This window comes from Galleria mellonella, unplaced genomic scaffold (genome assembly GCF_026898425.1).
Source record: "Galleria mellonella isolate WM207_F2 unplaced genomic scaffold, CSIRO_AGI_GalMel_v1 utg38, whole genome shotgun sequence".
NCBI classification, from domain to species: domain Eukaryota; kingdom Metazoa; phylum Arthropoda; class Insecta; order Lepidoptera; family Pyralidae; genus Galleria; species Galleria mellonella.
The window spans coordinates 488,355-509,266 of record NW_026442090.1 but is presented as its reverse complement, the minus strand read 5'-3'; the positions used below and the strand labels follow the sequence as shown (position 1 = coordinate 509,266).

The 20,912-nt window shown below is 33.3% G+C and overlaps 2 protein-coding genes across 3 annotated transcripts in view; one reads left to right on the top strand and one right to left on the bottom strand.

Annotated features, from left to right (window-relative positions):
- Positions 1–20,912, bottom strand: part of LOC113523072 (uncharacterized) — a 126,981-nt gene that overhangs the window by 64,102 nt on the left and 41,967 nt on the right. The gene's annotated exons all lie outside the window — the stretch shown is intronic.
- Positions 2,091–4,009, top strand: LOC128201285 (uncharacterized). The gene has a single exon (XM_052897789.1). It carries the CDS (start codon positions 3,117–3,119, stop codon positions 3,579–3,581), a length of 465 nt encoding a protein of 154 aa, XP_052753749.1. The 5' UTR covers positions 2,091–3,116; the 3' UTR covers positions 3,582–4,009.

The following is a 20,912-nucleotide window of genomic DNA, read 5'->3' as shown; positions in this document are numbered from 1 at the left end:
GCGGCTCTAAAATCAGAAACTAAATATTATCTATTCTTGACTTCGTTGGGAGTAAATTTTGTTTATTTATAATATAGCTAACCAAGTCCATGGTTAGGCTTCAAAGCTGATGTCTGAAGATATTTTCCCAGCAAAAGAGGTCAATTACCGATGAAATTTTTAAGTAATAATGGTTTACATTGATGAGTTGTCGGTGAAAGATGGTAAGCGAAAATAAAGTCGTCTCTTAGCGGCGAATTTGCCAGGAATTAATAGCTCTGGTTTCCATAGGGACCACCGGATCGAATGGAGAGTATTATTTTTATTTTTTTATGCAACTTAGAAAGGCAAACAAGCTGACGGCCCTCCTGATGGAAAGTGGTAACAGTCACCTATAGACAGAGCAGCACCATGGACATATCAGAGTGTACTGTTTCGCCCATGATACCCCCCATGCGTTGCCATTCCTGAGGACTCAGGTATTATTCCTCTGTACTTAAAAAAATACTACTATATCCCACCCGGTGAGCATGTGGTATGCAAATAAAATATAATTAAATAAACATAAAATAAAATATAAATAAATGTCTATGATCATGCAAATATTATCGTCGGCAAATAAAACAAATACAATATGAACAATAATGATTGTATTTGCATACATTTTATATCGTTCGAACCTATTTCCTTGCAATAAATCAGTATAAAATCGCGCCAGTACACGCAAAGTCTCTATTACAGCTATATTTAGGTAACTAACAATAACGGATGAATGAACGGAGTTACTTTTGTTTAAAACAATAGAATTGAAAATATTTATTGTCAGAAAAACACAATTACAACAGAAAATACATATATAAGAAGGACTCTCATAAAAGGAACTGGCTCAGCTGATGCTGAGAGTGTCCCAGTGCAATGTGTACAACTGGGGTTTTCACCGCGGGTTTTCAGCCAGTCTCTCTCTTGACAAAATACAACAAAAATATGTACAACAATTGCCTCGTACAAGAATTATATATTTATATAATATATATATATATATATATATATATATATATATATATATATATATATATATATATATATATATATATATATATGTTGATTGTTCACTACTTGTGCAATTTTGTGCATCACTTGAGAAGGTCTGGATGACTGATTGGGATTTTTTTTAATTACTAATACTATTATAAATTAAAATATAAAATTATAGTTAATAATACTTAGTATGATTAAGGTTATTAAGAGACAGAAAAAAATATTTAATATATTATTTAATATTATATATATATATATATATATATATATATATATATATATATATATATATACATATATATAAACAAATGTCATAAAACTTGATGTTAGAGGCGGAAAATTATGTCTACTTACTATACTTTCTGCGAAATGTGCGAAATGTGCCCAAGTTAGGCATCGATGATTCCTAGAAAATTGTTCTGTTTATGACTAGATTTATTGGCAGAATTATTTACAACACAAAATAATGAACACTGAGCCTCGTTTAAACTACACAATAACCATAAATCAGTAATCTATTTTAACTATAACACCAAGAGCAGCCCGAACCATCGAAGAATGCACTAACTGCACGCATGTAATTATAACACTTTGGTTTTTTTACACATTTTGGTGAGTGAGTAAGCGTTGGATAAGGTTGCCTCCGAGTGCAATGTACAAGGACCAGTATTATTTTAATTATACTTCGCGCTTCGTCCTCGAGATTATTATTTGTAGAATATAAACAACATGTAGTAACGCACAAGTGACACCGCCCCTGCACTATTGTTGAGAGAGGGATTCCCCCTTTTTCCTTTTTCTTTTTATTCCCCGGTAGGTACATAGTCTACTTAGCCCGTTCATTTCATTTCCTGTTCATTCGCAATTTAGTGCTTCACCGCTCCGCACATAATACATCGCGTTGTCGTGCTATTAAAAAAAAAAAAAAAAAAAGATGCCAAAAAAGGAATAGTAGTGATCTCAACGACCCAACATTCAACATTACATAGTGTCGTTGTAGACCAGGTATTTATTTTCAAAACTATATCTATACACAAAAGTAATTTTTGTCTCCAGAAGAATGCAATCGAGATAGTCATATGGGCTATATCACCGCATTCAACGAAATGGTTGACGTGCAATTCAGCGGGAATTGTACACAACAGCCGTGTTTCGATAACTTTCGTTATCGCATTTTCAAATAACACCCATAAAAGGATATAACAAATATAAATATAGAATTTCATTTTTAATAAAATATTTTTAAATAAATTATTGGCAATATATATATATAAAAGAGAAGTCGTTACTTTTGATTTCAGTTATAGAGAATATTTTATTATAGGGGTGTATTGTATAAACAATAATACTTATTGGAGACAAAAAATATTAGGTTTTAACGTATCCACGTTAACAATGTTAGTATGTACCCAGAGCCGTTATCAGGACGAACTCGACACATACTATACTTTTTTATACAATTGCATAAATTTATGCATATACACATCATATATTTATATATTATACGATGCATATGTCAGAGACGCCTCAATTAATAGCGGAATCAGTAGACTGGTTAATAGATCCTCCTGAGGAAGAGATACTAGAACCAGAGACTGTAAACCTTCCATCAGACGATGTAGATGTGATTCACGATGCGTTAACGTATCCAGACGGTAGGGAGTCTGTAGTAAAAAATAATCCGATTACGGATCAAGACGCTGGTCAAAACTGTCCAGGCCCGTCAAATATGGAGCCTCAGTAGCTAGATACTGAGACTTTAGAAATTCTTGGAGTCGATCCAACGTGTACTAATAATTATGGTAGCGATGTCCATAAAGAAATGCCATTGCGATTTCAACACATCGCCCAAGAAGGAATTAGTAAAGAGCTTAAAAAATAATTAGTAAATAAATACCCACTACCAGCTAACTGTTTACTTGTAGTGCTCCCACAATAAATCCCGAGATAAAAAGCAGAGCTTCCAGAACTAGCTACTACGCGTGATAAAGGTATTGAGATAAAAAAGAAACCAATGGCTTCAGCCATATCTTGTTTAGGTCAAGCTATTTCAACATAGCTTAATTGTAATCAAAAAGATAAAGAACTTACAAAAACTTATGGATCTCAGCCGTCTAATGTGTGACATACAGCATAGCGACTCCGTGACTAGACGACACTTCATTCTAAGTGCTTTAAAGAAGGATATGAAGGAATATCTTACAAACACAAAAGTTGATACCTTCTTATTTGGCTATAAATTGGCTGAAACAATAAAATCGACCGAAGCTGTTAATAAATCAGACATAGACCTAAAGGTGGTTTCTGATGGTACCAAAAACCTGCCAAGAAGAACCGACATTCTTCCTTCAAGGCCTTTAAACCGGAGAGCTCCAGCACCGGCACGCAAGCAGCCGGGCATGGGAGCGAGATTCCGTCAGCCTGCCGCAGCACGACCCTTGATTCTCCCAACGCAGCCGGCTGGGCACATAGCGACGTCGTGGGTTCCACCACCACCGCAGCCGCCGTCGCCACCTCCTCCGACACAACATCTACGTCGTCGTTACTACGTACGTCGTTACTAGATACGTATATTCCAGTTAAGTATGCAGGTCGTTTAACACACTTTTATGATCAATGGTCTATTATCACAAATGTTCACTTGATCCTTTCATGGATTAAGGGTTACAAAATAATTTTTTCGTCACCTGTTTATCAAGAATCATACAGATTCAGAAAAATATCAATATATTGATGCAATTAATAATCTTCTACAAATTGACGCTGTTTCAGAGTGTATACCTTATAAGGGCAGTTTATATCTAATATTTTTAATATAATACAAAAACTTAATGGCAAAATGAGGCTCGTATTGAATCTCAAAAGATTAAATAAATTTATCCAAACGGATCATATACGAATAATATTTATTTACGAAGAATTAGAAGATTTACGAACTGCATTAAAATTAATATCAAAAGATTTCTATATGGCAACATTAGATCTTAAAGACGCTTATTTTTTAATAAACATTCATAATGAATCTAAAAAATATATCCGATTTATTTCTGACAATAAATTATATCAATTTAATGTTTTGCCTCTTAGTTTAGCTACCGCACCTTACATGTTTATTAAATTAATGAAGCCGATTACTAGACTTTTAAAAACTGGCGATTTTTTATTTACCTTATACTTAGATAATTGGTTTTTATTGGGTAATTCTTATCAACAATGCTTGACAAATATTGAGATGACTTCCAAACTACTATCTTCCTCAGGTTTTACAATTAATCAGGATAAAAGTAACCTTGAGCCTTCATTATCTTGTAAATTTATGGGAATAGTTGTAGACTCACACAGTCTACAATTAAGCTTACCATTCGAAAATAGATTACGAATTCGATCTCAATCAGAAAGTTTTTGTCAATATGAACGTATTTTAATCAGGGAATTTGCTCAACTGGTAGCTTTACTCGTGTCGGCTTGTCCAGCCATTGAGTATGGATGATTTTGCACTAAAGATTTGGAGCGTTCAAAATTTCTTAATCTAAAAAATCATAACGATTATGATAAGTATAGGAATATACCTAGTTCCGTATATTCTGACTTTCAATGGTGATTAAATAATATAGATAGCTCTGTGTATCATCGTATCAGAGATGATACGTATGCCATTGAAATTTACTCTGACGCCTCAACTACGGGGTGGAGGGTTAATTATGGTAATAGTATTGCTAGCGACCAATGGTCAGATGATGAACTAAAGCATCATATAAATTATCTGGAGCTTCTCGCTGCGTTTTCTGGCCTTAAAAGTTTTTGCCAGGTATTCACATAATTGCCAGATACTGTCAAATAATACAAATAGACAATACTACTGTAATATCGTACATTAATCGTATGGATGGCATTCAATTTCCTCATTTTACTCGAATAAGTAGAGAGATTTGGCAATGGTGTGAGAACAGAAGGCTCTTTATATTCGCTTCCTATATTAAGTGTACAGATCATGCATCAATAATACATGATCAATCACGCAAATCCATCCAGATATAGAGTGGGGACTGGCGGATTGGGCCTTTAACCAGTTGACAAAAAAAAAAAAAAAAAAAATCTATGTACCAGAGGTTGATTGAATTACAAATCGCATAAACAAAAAATGTGAAATTATGTCACATGGCATAGGGATCCGGACGTAATTGCTATTAATTCATTCACAATCAATTGAGCAAAAGTTTTACTTTTATGCCTTTCCATCATTTGCAGTGATTCTTAAGACACTTAGAAAGATCATTTCTGATAAAGCTTGCGGTATAATTATTGTTCCTCTATGGCCTACACAACCGTGGTACCCACTATTCAGAAACCTCCTTGTCTCTGAATTAATAACTTTTTATCCTGCGGATAATGTTTTATTATTTAGTTCCAGTTATCAACGTGTAGGCTCAACGCTTACCTTGGTTACAGGAGTGTTATCAGGAAAGCATTATCCAGGAGAATTTTTCCACCAGCCTCTTTAGATATAATGTTAGCATCATTCTCTGATAGCTCAATTAGACAATATGATACTTGTTTAAAAAAATGGTGGAATTTTTGTAAAAACAATTCAGTTTATTTTTATAAAGCTTCGATTCCTATCATAATTTTTTTTCTTACTCAGATATTCCATGACGGTTATCAATATGGAACATTAAATTCAATAAAGTTCGGCGTTATCCTTGCTTTTAGGTCCTATTTTATCAAAAGATAATAGTATAGAAAGATTTTTCAATGGAGTATATCGATTGAGACCTCCTCTTCCGAAGTATAACGCTACATGAGATACCAATGCTGTTTTAGATCATTTAAGCACATTGTGGCCTAATGAAGAATTATCATTAGATAAATTAACAAAGAGAACCATTACCTTAATAGCAATAACGATAGCTCATAGAATACAAACTCTATCCAAAATTGATATAAAAAATATAGAATTTTTCAATGACCATATAGTAATTAAAATTCCTGACTTCCTTAAAACGTCACAAAGAGGTTCTAAGCAACCGATTATTGTTCTTCCTTTCTTCTTAGAAAACTCTGCTATCAGTCCAGCAAAAACTTCAGATTGTCATTTAAATAGAACAATTCTTCTAAGGAATTCTGATAATCTTTTTATTGGTGTCTGTCGACCTCACAAAGCGGTAGACAAACTATTAGCCGATGGGTGAAACTGATATTAGACGAATGTGGACTGGACGTACATATTTGTACTCTCTGCGCACAGCACGCGACATGCCGCCGCGTCCCGGGCACGCTCTCTAGGTGTCAGTGTAGATACAATACTTAAATGGAGCTGCTGCGGCTGGAATGCCAACTCCACTGCTTTCGCCAAATTTTACAGTAGGCCTATGATTAATACAGATAATTCGTCCTTTGCTAAGCCGATAATTAATAATAATCAAAAATAATATTATGTTTATCGAATTGTGTGATGATTAAAAAAGATTATGTACTATTATAGATTAATAGTAGAATAACATAATGTCGATTAATTTTTAGTTCTATTTGTTCACTTTGTAATCCAATAAAACATACAATCATAAAAGAAGTGTTTTCATTGATAATATTTTTTGGTTGGAACTCTCAAAGTCTACATGTTGTTTATATTCTACAAATAATAATCTCGAGGACGAAGCGCGAAGTATAATTAGTGATTAAACGAACTTACCCAAGTGAAGTTCTATCACAATTATACGAAGCGCTTCGTCCGAAGAGATTAGTACGTACTCCCTCCCGACCCAGTTTAATTATACCCATCAGAACTGTACCAAAAAATATTTCAATGGTCAAACATAAGTTTTAAATAATTTTTAACTCTGAACTTAATGAACAGGAAATGAAATGAACGGGCTAAGTAGACTATGTACCTACCGGGGAATAAAAAGAAAAAGGAAAAAGGGGGAATCCCTCTCTCAACAATAGTGCAGGGGCGGTGTCACTTGTGCGTTACTACATGTTGTTTATATTCTACAAATAATAATCTCTTCGGACGAAGCGCTTCGTATAATTGTGATAGAACTTCACTTGGGTAAGTTCGTTTAATCACTAATTACAGTGGTTGGTATAATTTTGAATACATATTGATATTATTATAAAAGATACTTTTTTTTTTATACAACTTAGAATAGCAAACAAGCTGACGGCCCACAGAGTATACTGTTTCGCTCATGATACTCCCCATGCGTTGCCATTCTTGAGGACTCAGGTGTTATTCCTCTGTACCCGATTTTGAAATTAGTCGAGCTTTTTCGAGCAAAACACTACGTGTATTTTAATGTTAGTTAAATTAGTTAATCTTATAGTTAAAATATAATGTTGTTATATTATAACTGATAATAAAAACATTAAGGATTATTGTGACGTTAACCATTAGAATCTAGATAAAAGGTAATTTTATGAATGCACCCTACATTTACGAAATTTATTTCCTGAAAGGGTTAATTTTGTTTTTTCAGTGTCAAGTTTCCCATTGTCAGTTAGACTATTAACTATATCAGATGACAGATGGTGTTAAAAATTGTGTTCTAAATTTAATTCAAGTTATTATAATAAACATAAAGAGAAATGTGGCATTTGGCAATGAATTTCTGTAAGCACAATTTGTAACTACCTCTCTCATCCGTAAAACAAACATAAATAAGTTAGAGAGAAACATTTAAAACATTTTCGTAGTTTCGTTTCACCACAACACTAAGATTGGACAATGAAAACAATTTTATAACACTCGCCTGTTGCTTTATAGCATTTTTACTACTTTCAGACAATTTCAATCCTCTAGAAAGCTTATTTCGATGAAAGATAAATATAAAACTCTCTCCATAATCTACAAACAATGTCTTTAATGGATTTCCAATTGAAATAAGAATTAGCAACAAAAAAAAAATTAATATCTATTTTAACAATTTGTTTTACAAAAAACACCAACTTCAACTTCAATTGTGGCTAGCTTGTTGTTCAAAATTTTATTACTCAACCGATTTTGATAAAATTTCTATGGGACCAATCTATAAGTATAGTCTTTCAGATAAAAAAGTAATTTTCCAAATCGGTTTATAACTGGCGGAGTTATGAGGTAACAAACATAAAAAAAAAATACAAACGAAGTGAGATCCATCTCTATCTCTGCAGAAAACATTAAACGAGATACCTCATAATTTCCAATTGTTGCATTGTTGCAAATGCTTATTAAAGAAGATGTAGGTAGCAACCCTAAGGGAATTTATAAACCTACATCATCAGAGCATCGGATGTATTAAGGATGACGCATGCGCGAATTCTTTTATAATTAGTCGACCGGTCGACCTGATCTTCCAGGCATTCGTTCAAATTGGCCTTAGATGGTGTAAATGCACGGCGGACGAAGATTGATCGTGGTTCACACGGACGCGGTATGAGCATAGTATGCTAATTCAGTCGTGACCGAAATTAACCGAATTACCAACATTCAAATGTGTTCCAAGTAATTAAATTCAAAATAAGAATCTGTTGTTTCCAGAGTCCAGACACTTCATACTCGCGCATAGCAACAAGTATTATTATCAAATGAGCAACAAAAAAATTTCTTGAGTATATTTAAAAAGGAGGAGTATCACAATTTGATGACATTTTTTTATTTTTATTATGCAACTACTGGCCAATGCTGGCCAGATATTGTTAGTTATTTTTTGAGCAACTTTAAAATATAACTTGCTTTAATTTCGCATGTATTATATAAGAAAAGCAGAAATTTTAATAGTGTATTTTTTATAAGACCTCTGTCAAAGACAAAGACCTCACATAATTTTTTTTTTTGTTATTTTAGCAAGGAGCTAGTGTTGTCCTTTGCGTTTTCACTAACAAATCGTTTTAAAAGATATAAAAAAAAAATTATGTTGGCAATGCGACTCCATGCCCCAAGTATTTCAAACGTATATTCTTTATAGTAATCGCTTACTACCAGACGGGCCGTATGAATGTTTGGTACCTCAATTGTTTAAAAAAGTTTACTTCCATCGGGTGCGTCATTTGACCCTGCACGTTTACTAACAATAGATTTGTACACAACACCTCTAATTATTTAGCTATTGTATCATTTTAGGGCTATCATTTTTATTGCTTGGCATTCTTCCGACTACAATGAAAGTAATGCATTTAAATATAATAGACAGCTCGTGGGCGACAATGGTAACCTGGGGAAAGTACATTGAGAAGAATTTCAACCCAAATATGAAGGGGTCGATTTGGAAATGTCAGTCTATAAATTTATTTCTAAATTTCTCTAATTTATAGTAAGAAAATTATATTACAAATACGTAAAATTATAAAATTGAAATAAATGGAAGTAGATAACCTGCTATTATTTATCTTCATTAATTTTATATATTCAGTATTGTTTTATGCTTACAATTATATTAGTATTCACACTAGGATATTTTTTTTTGTTTAATCATGTTTGGCATAGATAACAAATATTATCCTTAATCTGTGATCTATGGTCTAAGATATAAACTAAGGTTAGCCCTGCGGTCCTAAACATTCTTGTTCTTAGATCATAGATGCGGTCCTATTTCTTTGAATTTTATGTCGGAATTTAGACACTAACCTTGTTACTGGGAGATGAGATTGTTAGTAATGGAGAGGTTGTTCCCCATTGGTATCAATATTCCCCATCAGGTCGACCTCCACGCGGTTCTCTCTGGTGACTAATTTATCGTTGAATTCGTAATGAAGGGCTAACTGAACTATATTTGCATTCTCACCAATCATATCTAACTGGTGCCCCGCCGGTTTATACCGATAGTGCGGGCGGGGCACCATTCCATCCATTGAAACAAAAAAACCTTTATTACTGTTTTAGAAGTGCAGGTACAATCTTTAATTTATGGCCAATACACATTCATACTATAATTACTTGAGTACGTAACACATCTATGCTTTGGACACACATAAAGTTCGTCTCTTATGAACCACAAAGACACGGACGAAAATGGTAGGAAACCGTGCCCGTTCCGTCTCCGCCGTCCGTGAGCACGGTTGCTCGTAAAATTTTACATTGTGTCGACTACCGTGCATTAAATTCCATAGTGATCTCGCTAGATACTATCCCTGTACGAGGTCGAGGCAGGTGTTAGGGCCATCTCCTAGACGCCGACGCGTTTGATTTTCCAGTCACGTATCACAGCCGCACGAATTCCCTTAACACGGCAGCGTGGCCTAAAAGCATAGATATTGTTATAAGACAGTGCTACGCATGCCTGTTTGGTCCTTGGATATATTTCCAGTTATATTTGTATTTATTTGGTAATATTTGGAGTTCGAATTATTCGATATTATACAATATATATATATATTTATTACGTACCTACTAGCTTTTCCGTGCATTTCAAAAGTATGTCGCGTAAGAAGAAAGGCTAACCAAATATGTAGTTTCTAGGTGGTATATAAATTTTAAATTATCACTGAAGTTTATTAGTTGCTTTGACAAAAGGAGACACTTAAATAAAAAAAGAAGTGAAGTTGAAGTTTCGCTCTCAAGTATATAATTGAGGTAACTGCATCCAGTTTGGTGTAGCATGCATGGTACCGAAATAATCATATGGGGTATATGACTAATTGCTACCCATGTCTTTTGAGATAGATATTCTCCTTCCCCTTTTCTTTGTACCCATAGAAAAACACTTTATCACGACATGCTTATCACTTCGTAGGACGACGTGCCCATATCATTGCAATCTAAACTCAGATACAGACAGACCTTGTTAAGTTATAATTTTACTTATATATATAAATGTATGTGTGTGTGTATGTATGTACAATCTGAATCGATTTTCGAAAATATTCGAGATTGTATTCCGTGGCTTCTCCCGCGGGAATCAATACATAGTGTCCTATATCCTAAGTTAAGGATATAGCTTATCCGTGTACTTTTATATATTCAGTATTGTTATATGCTTACAATTATATTAGTATTCACACTAGGATATTTTTTTTTTATTTAATCATGTTTGGCATAGATAAAAAATATAATCGTTAATCTGTGATCTATGGTCTAAGATATAGACTAAGGTTAGCCCTGCGGTCCTAAACATTCTTGTTCTTAGATCATTCAAATCTGTTCAGTAGTTTTTGCGTGAAAAAGTAACAAATATCCATCCATCTATCCACTATTATTACAAAATAACGAATACTCAGTCGTAATCGAGACTACATAGTAATAAAATTCTCGCACGATATGTTTTAGAGCAAGCTATGATCATAAAACGAGTACCGGAGTGCACAAGGAGCGCAGTCATACCCAGACGAGGTTTATTGAGTATTGTTCCACGCTTATCTCGGTTCGCCAGTTCGCTAACTATATATGTACTGAATGCAAACATATTATTAATATCTTATTGCCTGCTCTTTCGTACGTGCGGATTTGAGAAGTTGGTAAATCAATGGAATAAACTACATGTAGATGGTATGTATTTTTTTTATATGACTCCCCCTGTGGAGCGCGCTTTCTCCCGGATATCAAATTCCAGGTTAGATGGCATGTAAAATTTGCAAAAACAGCTGTGAAATTCATATCCAATTTAGTGCTGTAATTTTTGCAGGATTATAGAACATACACACAGGAAGTCAAAATTTCTAAAAAAATATTGTTTTGATTCTAATGCTCTCATTAAGACCCCCCTCCCCCCTCCTACTATTTTTTCTTAACTATTTCCCATATACAGACAATGTCTGGTTGTAATTTTGTTATATTAGTGAATAATATACATACTCAATTACATTTAAATGGCTGAACGAGCTTGAATGAAAATTTGTACATAGGTAGGTTATATTCTAACTTATATATGAGTATATTATTATATAGGATAGTTTATATAGTGATGCAGGCAGACAAAGCCGCGTGAAACAGCTAGTAAGTAATACTAATACCCGCATCCGTACAAATTCTCAGTCGTCACTCGTCACCCTTCTTCCCTCCAATTATATCTACTGCTAAACACTTGAGGGAGCATCTATTGGTTCGTGAAGTCGACAGCAACACTAACTATAACGGAAATGTCAATTCACTAACTTTTTATCTCGTCATTTACTAAGCAAAATGTGTCTAAGGAGTGCTTAGTGCTTAGTAAAAATGTAATATGTTGTCTGTGGTTATAGAAAGATAATTTATTTAATATATTATGTGTATGTTTATATTATATGAATTTATCAAGTGTTGCTTTATTTTTCCTCTATTCAAAAATGCACCGCCTACGTATTTCTCGGTTTGCCCAATGGTTGACTGGTAGAGAACACCGTCTGGTATTAAGTCCGCCAAATGTACATAGAATTCTATTGTGTATTAAAGTTGCAATAAATATATAAATATTATTTTTATATCACGAAGTGTCTGATGGTAAACGGTTACTGCAGTCTATGGACGGACGCATGACTAGGGGTACCACGTGCACGTTGCCGACCTTGATGAAATCTTAATACATCCTTTTTGAAGAACCCCATCCTCTAGTCTTTAGGGAAAACCTTCACAGGGATCTCATCCACAGCTTGAGCGTTCACGGGAGAAAACTGAAACCGTACTGTACGCGGTCATTTAGGTTCTAGCGTATGAGGATAAATTTTCTATCGATGGTAAAAGGTGCGATGATAAAACATGACTGTAGGTTCATCATCATTTCAAACAACTCCTCAGAACACAATCCGTTATACAAGCGGTATAACATACAAAGGGAGGCAAAGGAACGCCTTAGATTTTAGGGCTCGACACCGACTGTGATCTTGGGATCATCGACAATTCTAATAGCCTGTCTTTGAACCGAGTCATTACAACCAAGCTGGCATCCAGGTGCCTGGCCTACAAATGAGAGCAGTACTCCATGAAGGGCCGAATTTGCGACTTGTACAACTACTTGTATACTATGCATTTTATTATTTCAACTAAATTAACACAGATAATAAAAAGACAAATGTGTGTGATTTTATATGCGAGAAATCTTGATCTTGATTTGTTGAATGTTAACAAGTTAAAGTTAGTAGTTAAAATTTTAGTTAACAGACTTGAACACTAACGATCTAATTCTTTACCTTCTTTACGTTCCAACAAAAAGAACACCTTGAGTTGATATCTGTCAGATTTACATATAAAAAGTAACAAAGGCATGACTTAATCTAATGTACAATTTCATTCAATTCCAATGAAACGTTGAAGCGTGACTGAGTTTTATTTTATGATGTAGGAGGTAAACGAGCATGCGGTTCAGGTGAACCTGAGGTAAGTGACTATCGCCGCCTATGAGCCTATTGCTTGCCGCTTATTGGTCTTGCAAGCAGGGATAGTGCTGACCTTTTAAAAATGAATATGCTCTTTTCTTGAATGTTAAGATGTCGTATGAATTAAAACGACATCTTAACTTATAATAAAATAATTAACAAAAATATCCAAATATTTTTATAAATTTTCACATTATATTTTCATCTTCAGTTGTTGTTTGTTTCAGAGTTTGTAACTTTTAAATTTAAATTCATCCGTGCCTCAAAAATAAAAAGATTTAAAGAAGATATCACAAAATGTCGTGAAAACGACATTTTCCTGCCGGCAGCCTTCAATTTGTCAAACGTTGCATGTTTGACACTAATAATCGTTTCGATCGGATGCCATGATTTCTGGCCACCCCGGACGTAGTAGCGTGAGTATATAAAAATAATTAATGCCGACCAGCAAATTAAGTTAACGTACTGAGAACACGATACAGTATCCTGAATAAAGGGTCGAAAAAATATTACGAAATACATTATATTTTTGGGGTAATTGTAGGTTTTTTTTTTTTATACAACTTAGAATGGCAAACAAGCTGACGGCCCACCTGATGGAAAGTGGTGACCGACGCCTATAGACATGAGCAGTACCATGGACATAACATAACAGAGTATACTGTTTCGCCCATGATACCCCTCATGCGTTGCCATTCCTGAGGACTCAGGTGTTATTTCTCTGTACTCAGTAAATTCACGCCATATCCCACCCTTCAAACCGAAACACAGCCACGTAAATACAACTGCTTCACGGTTGAAACACGAATGGAACACAGGTACCCAAGCAACCGACTTTTGTACAAAGTCTCCCTCTGGTAATTATTTGTTTGTATAATCTCAAGTCTTAATTGTTAATTTTGGGGTGAAATTACAAATTTTTCACTCATAATCATTTTACTGGATAAAGAGGATAAAATACCCAATTTTAAAGGCCAGTATCAAAAATAATATTACAGAACAATCATACAGAAAATTTCTAAGAAAGAGTAACAATAAAAACGTTTATTTAAACATGAACTTTGCAACGTTCCTTTTTCGCGCCAAATGTAATTATAATTTCCTAGGATAACTAGAAATACCACAGAGTATACGACTATTTTATGTTTTAGGATTGAACGAGAAACTTTAAGCCTAGCGTTTTAGAGTTCAATTTCATTACAATAATTTGATGCTTATACAAATTTGTGCCAGAACACAAACTGAATAGAGTAGTAAGTTCTTTGAATTAAGAATACGCGTGTAAGAAAAGATGGCGTGGAACAAATTGAAATTGTTTAAGAAGTAAGTTGAGTTCGTCCGTCTGTACCTACGACATTCCAGGCGGACTTTACGATTCCCGCATACTTCGTGTCTTGTCTACGGGGAAATAAAAAGGGAAAATGTTTGAATAACTTGCATAAATCTCTGAGTTTGCACAATTAAAATAATGAAGATTGCGAAAACGTTCTTTTTATGGGAACCTCGCTAATGAATAACATCGTAGCGTCACGAGAAATGTTTCATGATATAACATTTAAATAAGCTTAAATGAATGTACTTATGGATCATCAGAAGAAAATAAGCATATTTAAAAATAAATGGGCTGTTTAGTACAAAGTCTTGAACAAAAAAAAAATGTATAAAAAGATTGGCCAGCATTCTGATGCGTTTAAACTGAAAAAGAAACGGAATGTTTTAAAACTATGCCAAAGAATTAAGTTTCGCGTAGGTAGGATTTAACTTTAACCGCGTAGGAGGTTAATATTAAGAGGAAGCCCATACACTTTAGAAGATGCAATGCATATTTTATCAATATTTACATAATTAGATGTTTACCTTCAACAACTCCAAAACGGTTAAAACTTCTAAAATCCACACGTACAAAGTCGGAAGCAAAAGCTAGTACTTAAATAATAGTATTTATTTACATTTTAACTAGATTTCACTTCAAATACTTTAATATAATATCTGATATTCTAAGCGATTTTATGCAATCGAAAATAAAAGCAAGCTGACTGGATTGCCACTGAATTGATATTGATAATTATTTATGCAATTAATAGAGCTTAAATTCGTACAAGAATGGCAACACTCCGGGTAGCGACTAAACTTTCATAAAATTTCATTAAAATCAGTTGAGCAGATTAATTGACACTAATATCTGCTTAGTGCCAACGTTTTTGTGTCAATAACTTCGTTAATTAATTGTAAGTACTTTTCATTGTTTTTAATATATAATCAACACAATATCATTCATTAGTAATTTTACTGATTACTACCGTCTAATAAACTTATACCTACCTAACAGATTAGTTTCCTCGCGGTTCTCCCTGGAAACTATCATGGTTAATTCCTGATGAATTCATCATGATGGGCTAACTGGCTTGTTTTCATTCTCATCTATCACCCTTCACTGGTGCTCCGCCGGCGTATCCCGTTAGCGCAGGCGGGGTTACCATACCATTTTCACCCATCAAAAAAAAAGGTTAGTTTTTTCCGATCATTTTATTGAACTAAGTGTTATTTTGCGAAAGTTCATACTCTGGTAAGTTCTTATTCGGTTATCTTCATTATTTCGTTACCAATTATTGTTACATACCAACACAATTTTGCGCATTGCATGAAAGTATTGCAATGACTTTTATACCGCATTATAAAAAGGAATTGAAGAAATTCAATAGTAGAATTTACAGTAGTAGTTTTTTACAATAGTAGAAAAAAGTAATGTATTGAATATTAACGAATCGGTAATAAAGAGAAAGAAAAATAACAGCTAATTATAAAATAACGTGAAATAATAGAAAATATTTAAAATATAATGACATAAAATTAGTTAAATTAGAAACGAATAATATTATAGACATTTGTTAGTACTAAAAATATACGAAAATATTTATATGTAGTTTATAGGATCACTTCATCTTAAATGAGTATGTGGGTCGATGCACTATCAGCGCATGTAGGTGAAGTGGCCACTACACTAGGCTTTGTTTCCACACCTGATCGAACTAACTAAAGTATAAAAGGCAATGTACATGTGTATAGAGTACGGAAGTTAACTGGAACTTAATAATTTGGAGATTACATCACTATGAAATACAGTAAAAAAAGTTAAAACATTTTGAATTTGGAATCACAACTTGTATGTATATCTCTATGCATTAGAATTTTCGTTTTGGCGCGCAATCAGTACCGATTTCAAATCAAGGCTGGCTGCATAATTTCGAAATAAGAGAAAAACGTGTAATTGTTATACAATTTCTCATAAATTATTAAGGATATATTTTTTTCTCCAGATTTGAAGGATATACCCATATTCAGAGCAGGTGTGATTTGATTTTTTTCGCATTATCACGTTCGTGATCGATTTAGGTGCCTATCGCGAAAGATTAAAAAATATTTTCATACTTAGAATCACCGCCATTGTTATGATTCGTTCAAGGCTTCGAGGTATACGAGTGGAACATATTGATTGATTGAGTTAGGAAATGTAATCAATTTTAAGTATAATCAACGTCCAAAAGGGATTCTCATTCGGCAACTTAGAACCGATTTTTTCAATACTTTTACAATCCATATAGTTTACTTCCGTATTTATACTTCCATTCACAGTTAATTGATAATCATAAAATATTGGAACTACGTTTTATAATCAACTGTCATTTTATGCCGTTCTAAATGTTTTAATGCGACCATAGACTAACTAGCTAATTACTTAGAAATAGACCACGCAAATTATCTGACAAATATTTACTCAATTCAATATAAATATGTGTTGTGCAGACGAAGTATAATACTTTAGGTATTTCTCACTTCATAAGAAAGGCTACTAAACTATTTACCATGATTATGCATGGTGTTACAATTATTGTTAGCAAACTCTTCTTGCAATAAAACCTGCGTATAACCCTTAATAATTTTGTGTTTAGACAAAATTTTGATATTTCCATTTAGTAACCAGAGTTCAATGATTGTTAAGTTTATTTTGGGCCTATAAAATAAATTCAGGTGCGATATCTAAATCTACTCGTATAATCATCTGCGACATACCACTTCATTGAGTAAAGGATGCGGATGCATCGTTTGGAATGTATCTATCGTCGTGGTGCCCATCTGTTTACGTTAGGGTCGTTATTACCATACGAGGTAACGATACATACATAGGCGGTATGGTGTGGCATACCGTACCGTTTAGTACCGTGTAAATAAATATGCTGCTATGAGAAATGATTTATTATTTAGATGTCAGATATACGATCGCTCGTCACCTAATGGTATTGCACGGTTCCGTCGTTGTAGTCTATTGTTACCTATCATAACTTCACAATTGCCTCTGTATCTCAGATGAATTACTCTGTGTAATCCAATATCATTGGCACTCGTATGTATAAATTATTAACTGTTTTTAAAAATGGAAGAGGTTCTCAATTTAAAATGAGAACAAAAACCACTACTGTATTTTTTTTTAAGAGAACAAAAAAGAGTTCTTTATCTAAGTACTTTTTATTTAATTTTCACATGAGACAAAAAATGTTTAAGACTGTGACATTAAATAGGATCAATGAATGCAATTCCTTGTTCCTGCCACGCACTTTAGTCAAAATTAAAATAATAGATTTTTGATTGCATAACATAGCGTACTTTCGAATATTTTGTTAGGCATAACGTAGGTGTGCCATAAAATATAATATCGCACATACATCAACCGAGTATCGTTCAGTTTATGAAAGAGAAGTAGGTCAGTATCTAAAATAATACTGTAGTCATAACGTCTGTGTAAATCTTTAATGCTGGTCACATGAAATCTGCTTTGAGTTTTCTTTGAAGAAACTAAGGCATTACGGAGTTTGGCCTTGTACCTACTTAAAAAAATTGTACCTAAACATATTGTCTTTGTTTTTTTCTAAATGAATTCATGTAATCGACATTTTTTTTTTGCTGAACTATATCTTAAATCATTAATTTATTAATATAATGTAATACTATTACTTATATTGTGCTAATATTTAAGATTCCGCTATGTGAAGGGTTTGAATTATTTTCAAATGATAGTAAATATGAGCTTTATCTTTAATAATTTAAAATGTTGTTTTACTAAAAACATTGATTTGTATATTGACAAAAATAGTATCATCACAAAAATAAATCCTTTCGATCAAAATCAATCCATAATTTGAAATTACAAAAAAATTAAGTAATTTAACATAGTCGAACAGAAAACCTTAATTTTTAAGTTGGTTAAAAACAGCAAGACATCGAAACAGTCGTTATGTTTTACGACGGTGCGCGTAGGTGGCGACCTTCCACTGGCCTAATGTGGTTTAATTGTGTTTATTCCTCGAAAGAAACCATTTTGTTTTGTTAGGTAATGCAACGTGCTTTTAGCGTGGGTTTTGATTCGGACGGAAATGTGCAATAGATTAATTTATTAAATTCACTAGTGACCAGAATAAATGCGTCCTACGTCATTAAAGCATAGATAATAATACTAGTTTTTTTTTTAATTGAAGAGTAGATAAAAAAAATATATTCTTAAAATCGATATTTATGAACATTTCAGGCAATCTCCTCTACTGTTATTTTAACCATAGAATCAAACAAAAGCTAAAAAAATAAATTTACGCGAACTTATTTCTTCAAAAACGCTGCGTCTTTCTTCATGATAGTGGAAACTGTCATAGACAAGAACACCACGATTCTTGAGGACTAAGGTGCTTTTTTAATGGATGATAATGGCATGATAACTCGTCTACGATATCGGTATAAGAATGAAACAGGTCAGTTCGCTCATAGTGACGAATTCCTTAAGAATTAACCAAGATGGTTTCCAGGGAGAATTGCAGGAGGTCAACCTGATAGAGTATATTGTTAGCAATAAGACTGTTAGATCCCCATTACTAACAATTCCTTTCCCTCCAGAACTGAGGTGTTATGTCTTCGTAGCCTATAATTTCATTTTCAAACCGAAAAACAATTTTTCAAGCATAGTAAAATATAAGTGGACCCAATTTTTATTTCGTACGATTTCCCACACTGGTAAAAGTAATTGTTTATTGGTGGGTCTGATGGTTGTTTTAGTAGATATATATTAAATTGATATATAATTAACAAAATATTTCGAAGCTACCTTAGGTCAATGAACTTTACAGTTAGTATTATGTAGTATTTAGTATTATAATTAGAATTTACTGGGTACAGAGGAATAACACCTAAGTCCTCAGGAGTGGCAACGCATGGGGGTATCATGGGCGAAACAGTATACTCTGTTATATCCATGGTACTGCTCATGTCTATAGGCGACGGTTACCACTTTCCATCAGGTGGGCCGTCAGCTTGTTTGCCATTCTAAATTGTATAAAAAAAAATACTGATGTAATTTGGTAGAAGTATACTAAAATACCTACATTTCTTTAATCTATGTTATTCTAGAGGTTTTGAATTACGCAACTACTTATCTGTAATATAAACAGAGTAATTAAAGTTCATGGCTCGTGGAGACAGCGTTAGTACATTTGGCAAATAGATAAGTTCGCAAATTGTCCATTATCAAATACTCGTGTTCAGATATTGTCACTGATATAGATCAATATAGATGACGCAATTTTTAATTCATATAAAACTGTGCCATTACTAAACTACTACTACTAAACAAGCCATTAGCAAATCTCTCCCACGCTAAACCCTTTCGAAAGTACCAAGCGTAATGCTGTCTTCTAAATTTTTTTCGATGTAAATTTTATGTAGGAATACATAATTAACTGGAATGAAATAAGTTTTTTTAGTCTATTTATCATAATATAAAAAAAAAAAAATTGGACGTAGAGCAGTGTTACTTGTTTTCATTGTGGCTGTGACTTCTATTTAAATACATATCCATGACTAACATGTTAATTTTATCAATCCAGAGTATTGATAAAGCTTGTATGTAATCTAATAATTACCATTTTATCTATTATGTGTAAGAGTTTATATGTCTATTAGATAATGTCGACTAAGTCTGTTTTTTTTTTTTATTTATGTTCTTATATCTTAAAAGAAGTTCTTGACCCAAGACTCGTCCTTGATCCTACTTACTGGCCATTTATAAAAGTTTCACAAAAAGTTCGTGATTCACTGCGAATTTACCTGAAAAAAAAAAGAAAAATACAATTAGATTCAAATTCAATAGCATTCGATATTTGAACACACGAGTAGATATTATCTATAAGGACCGAGGACTAAGACGGGATTAAGAACGAAGGTATGTGCTAACAATCGATTTGGACGTCTCCATCGCTTATCATGTGGGGCATTAAATCGTAACATAAGTGGAATATAACAATAAAACACGTAGACCGTGTAAATCTAATGTTAGACAATTCAAGGCAATGTAATAATGGAAATACTTAACCATGTATCTTTGCACTTCTCAAAGATTGACTGACAGAAATGCGTCCGCGTTTTGTACCACATTTTATGGTTAACAAAGTTTTACATAAAGAAATAAATGAAAGTGATTGTGACATAAAAGTCTTAATTTCATTGTGTGCTCATTAATTGAATTCCTGAAAGTGGCTAGATCGATTTCGATAGACTACTTCCCTTCTTATACTGCTAATAGTCACACAATTTAA

What these genes read in the sequence shown, in the direction of transcription:
- LOC128201285 (XM_052897789.1), top strand. Translation starts at nt 3,117, where the DNA reads ATGGATCTCAGCCGTCTAATGTGTGACATACAGCATAGCGACTCCGTG.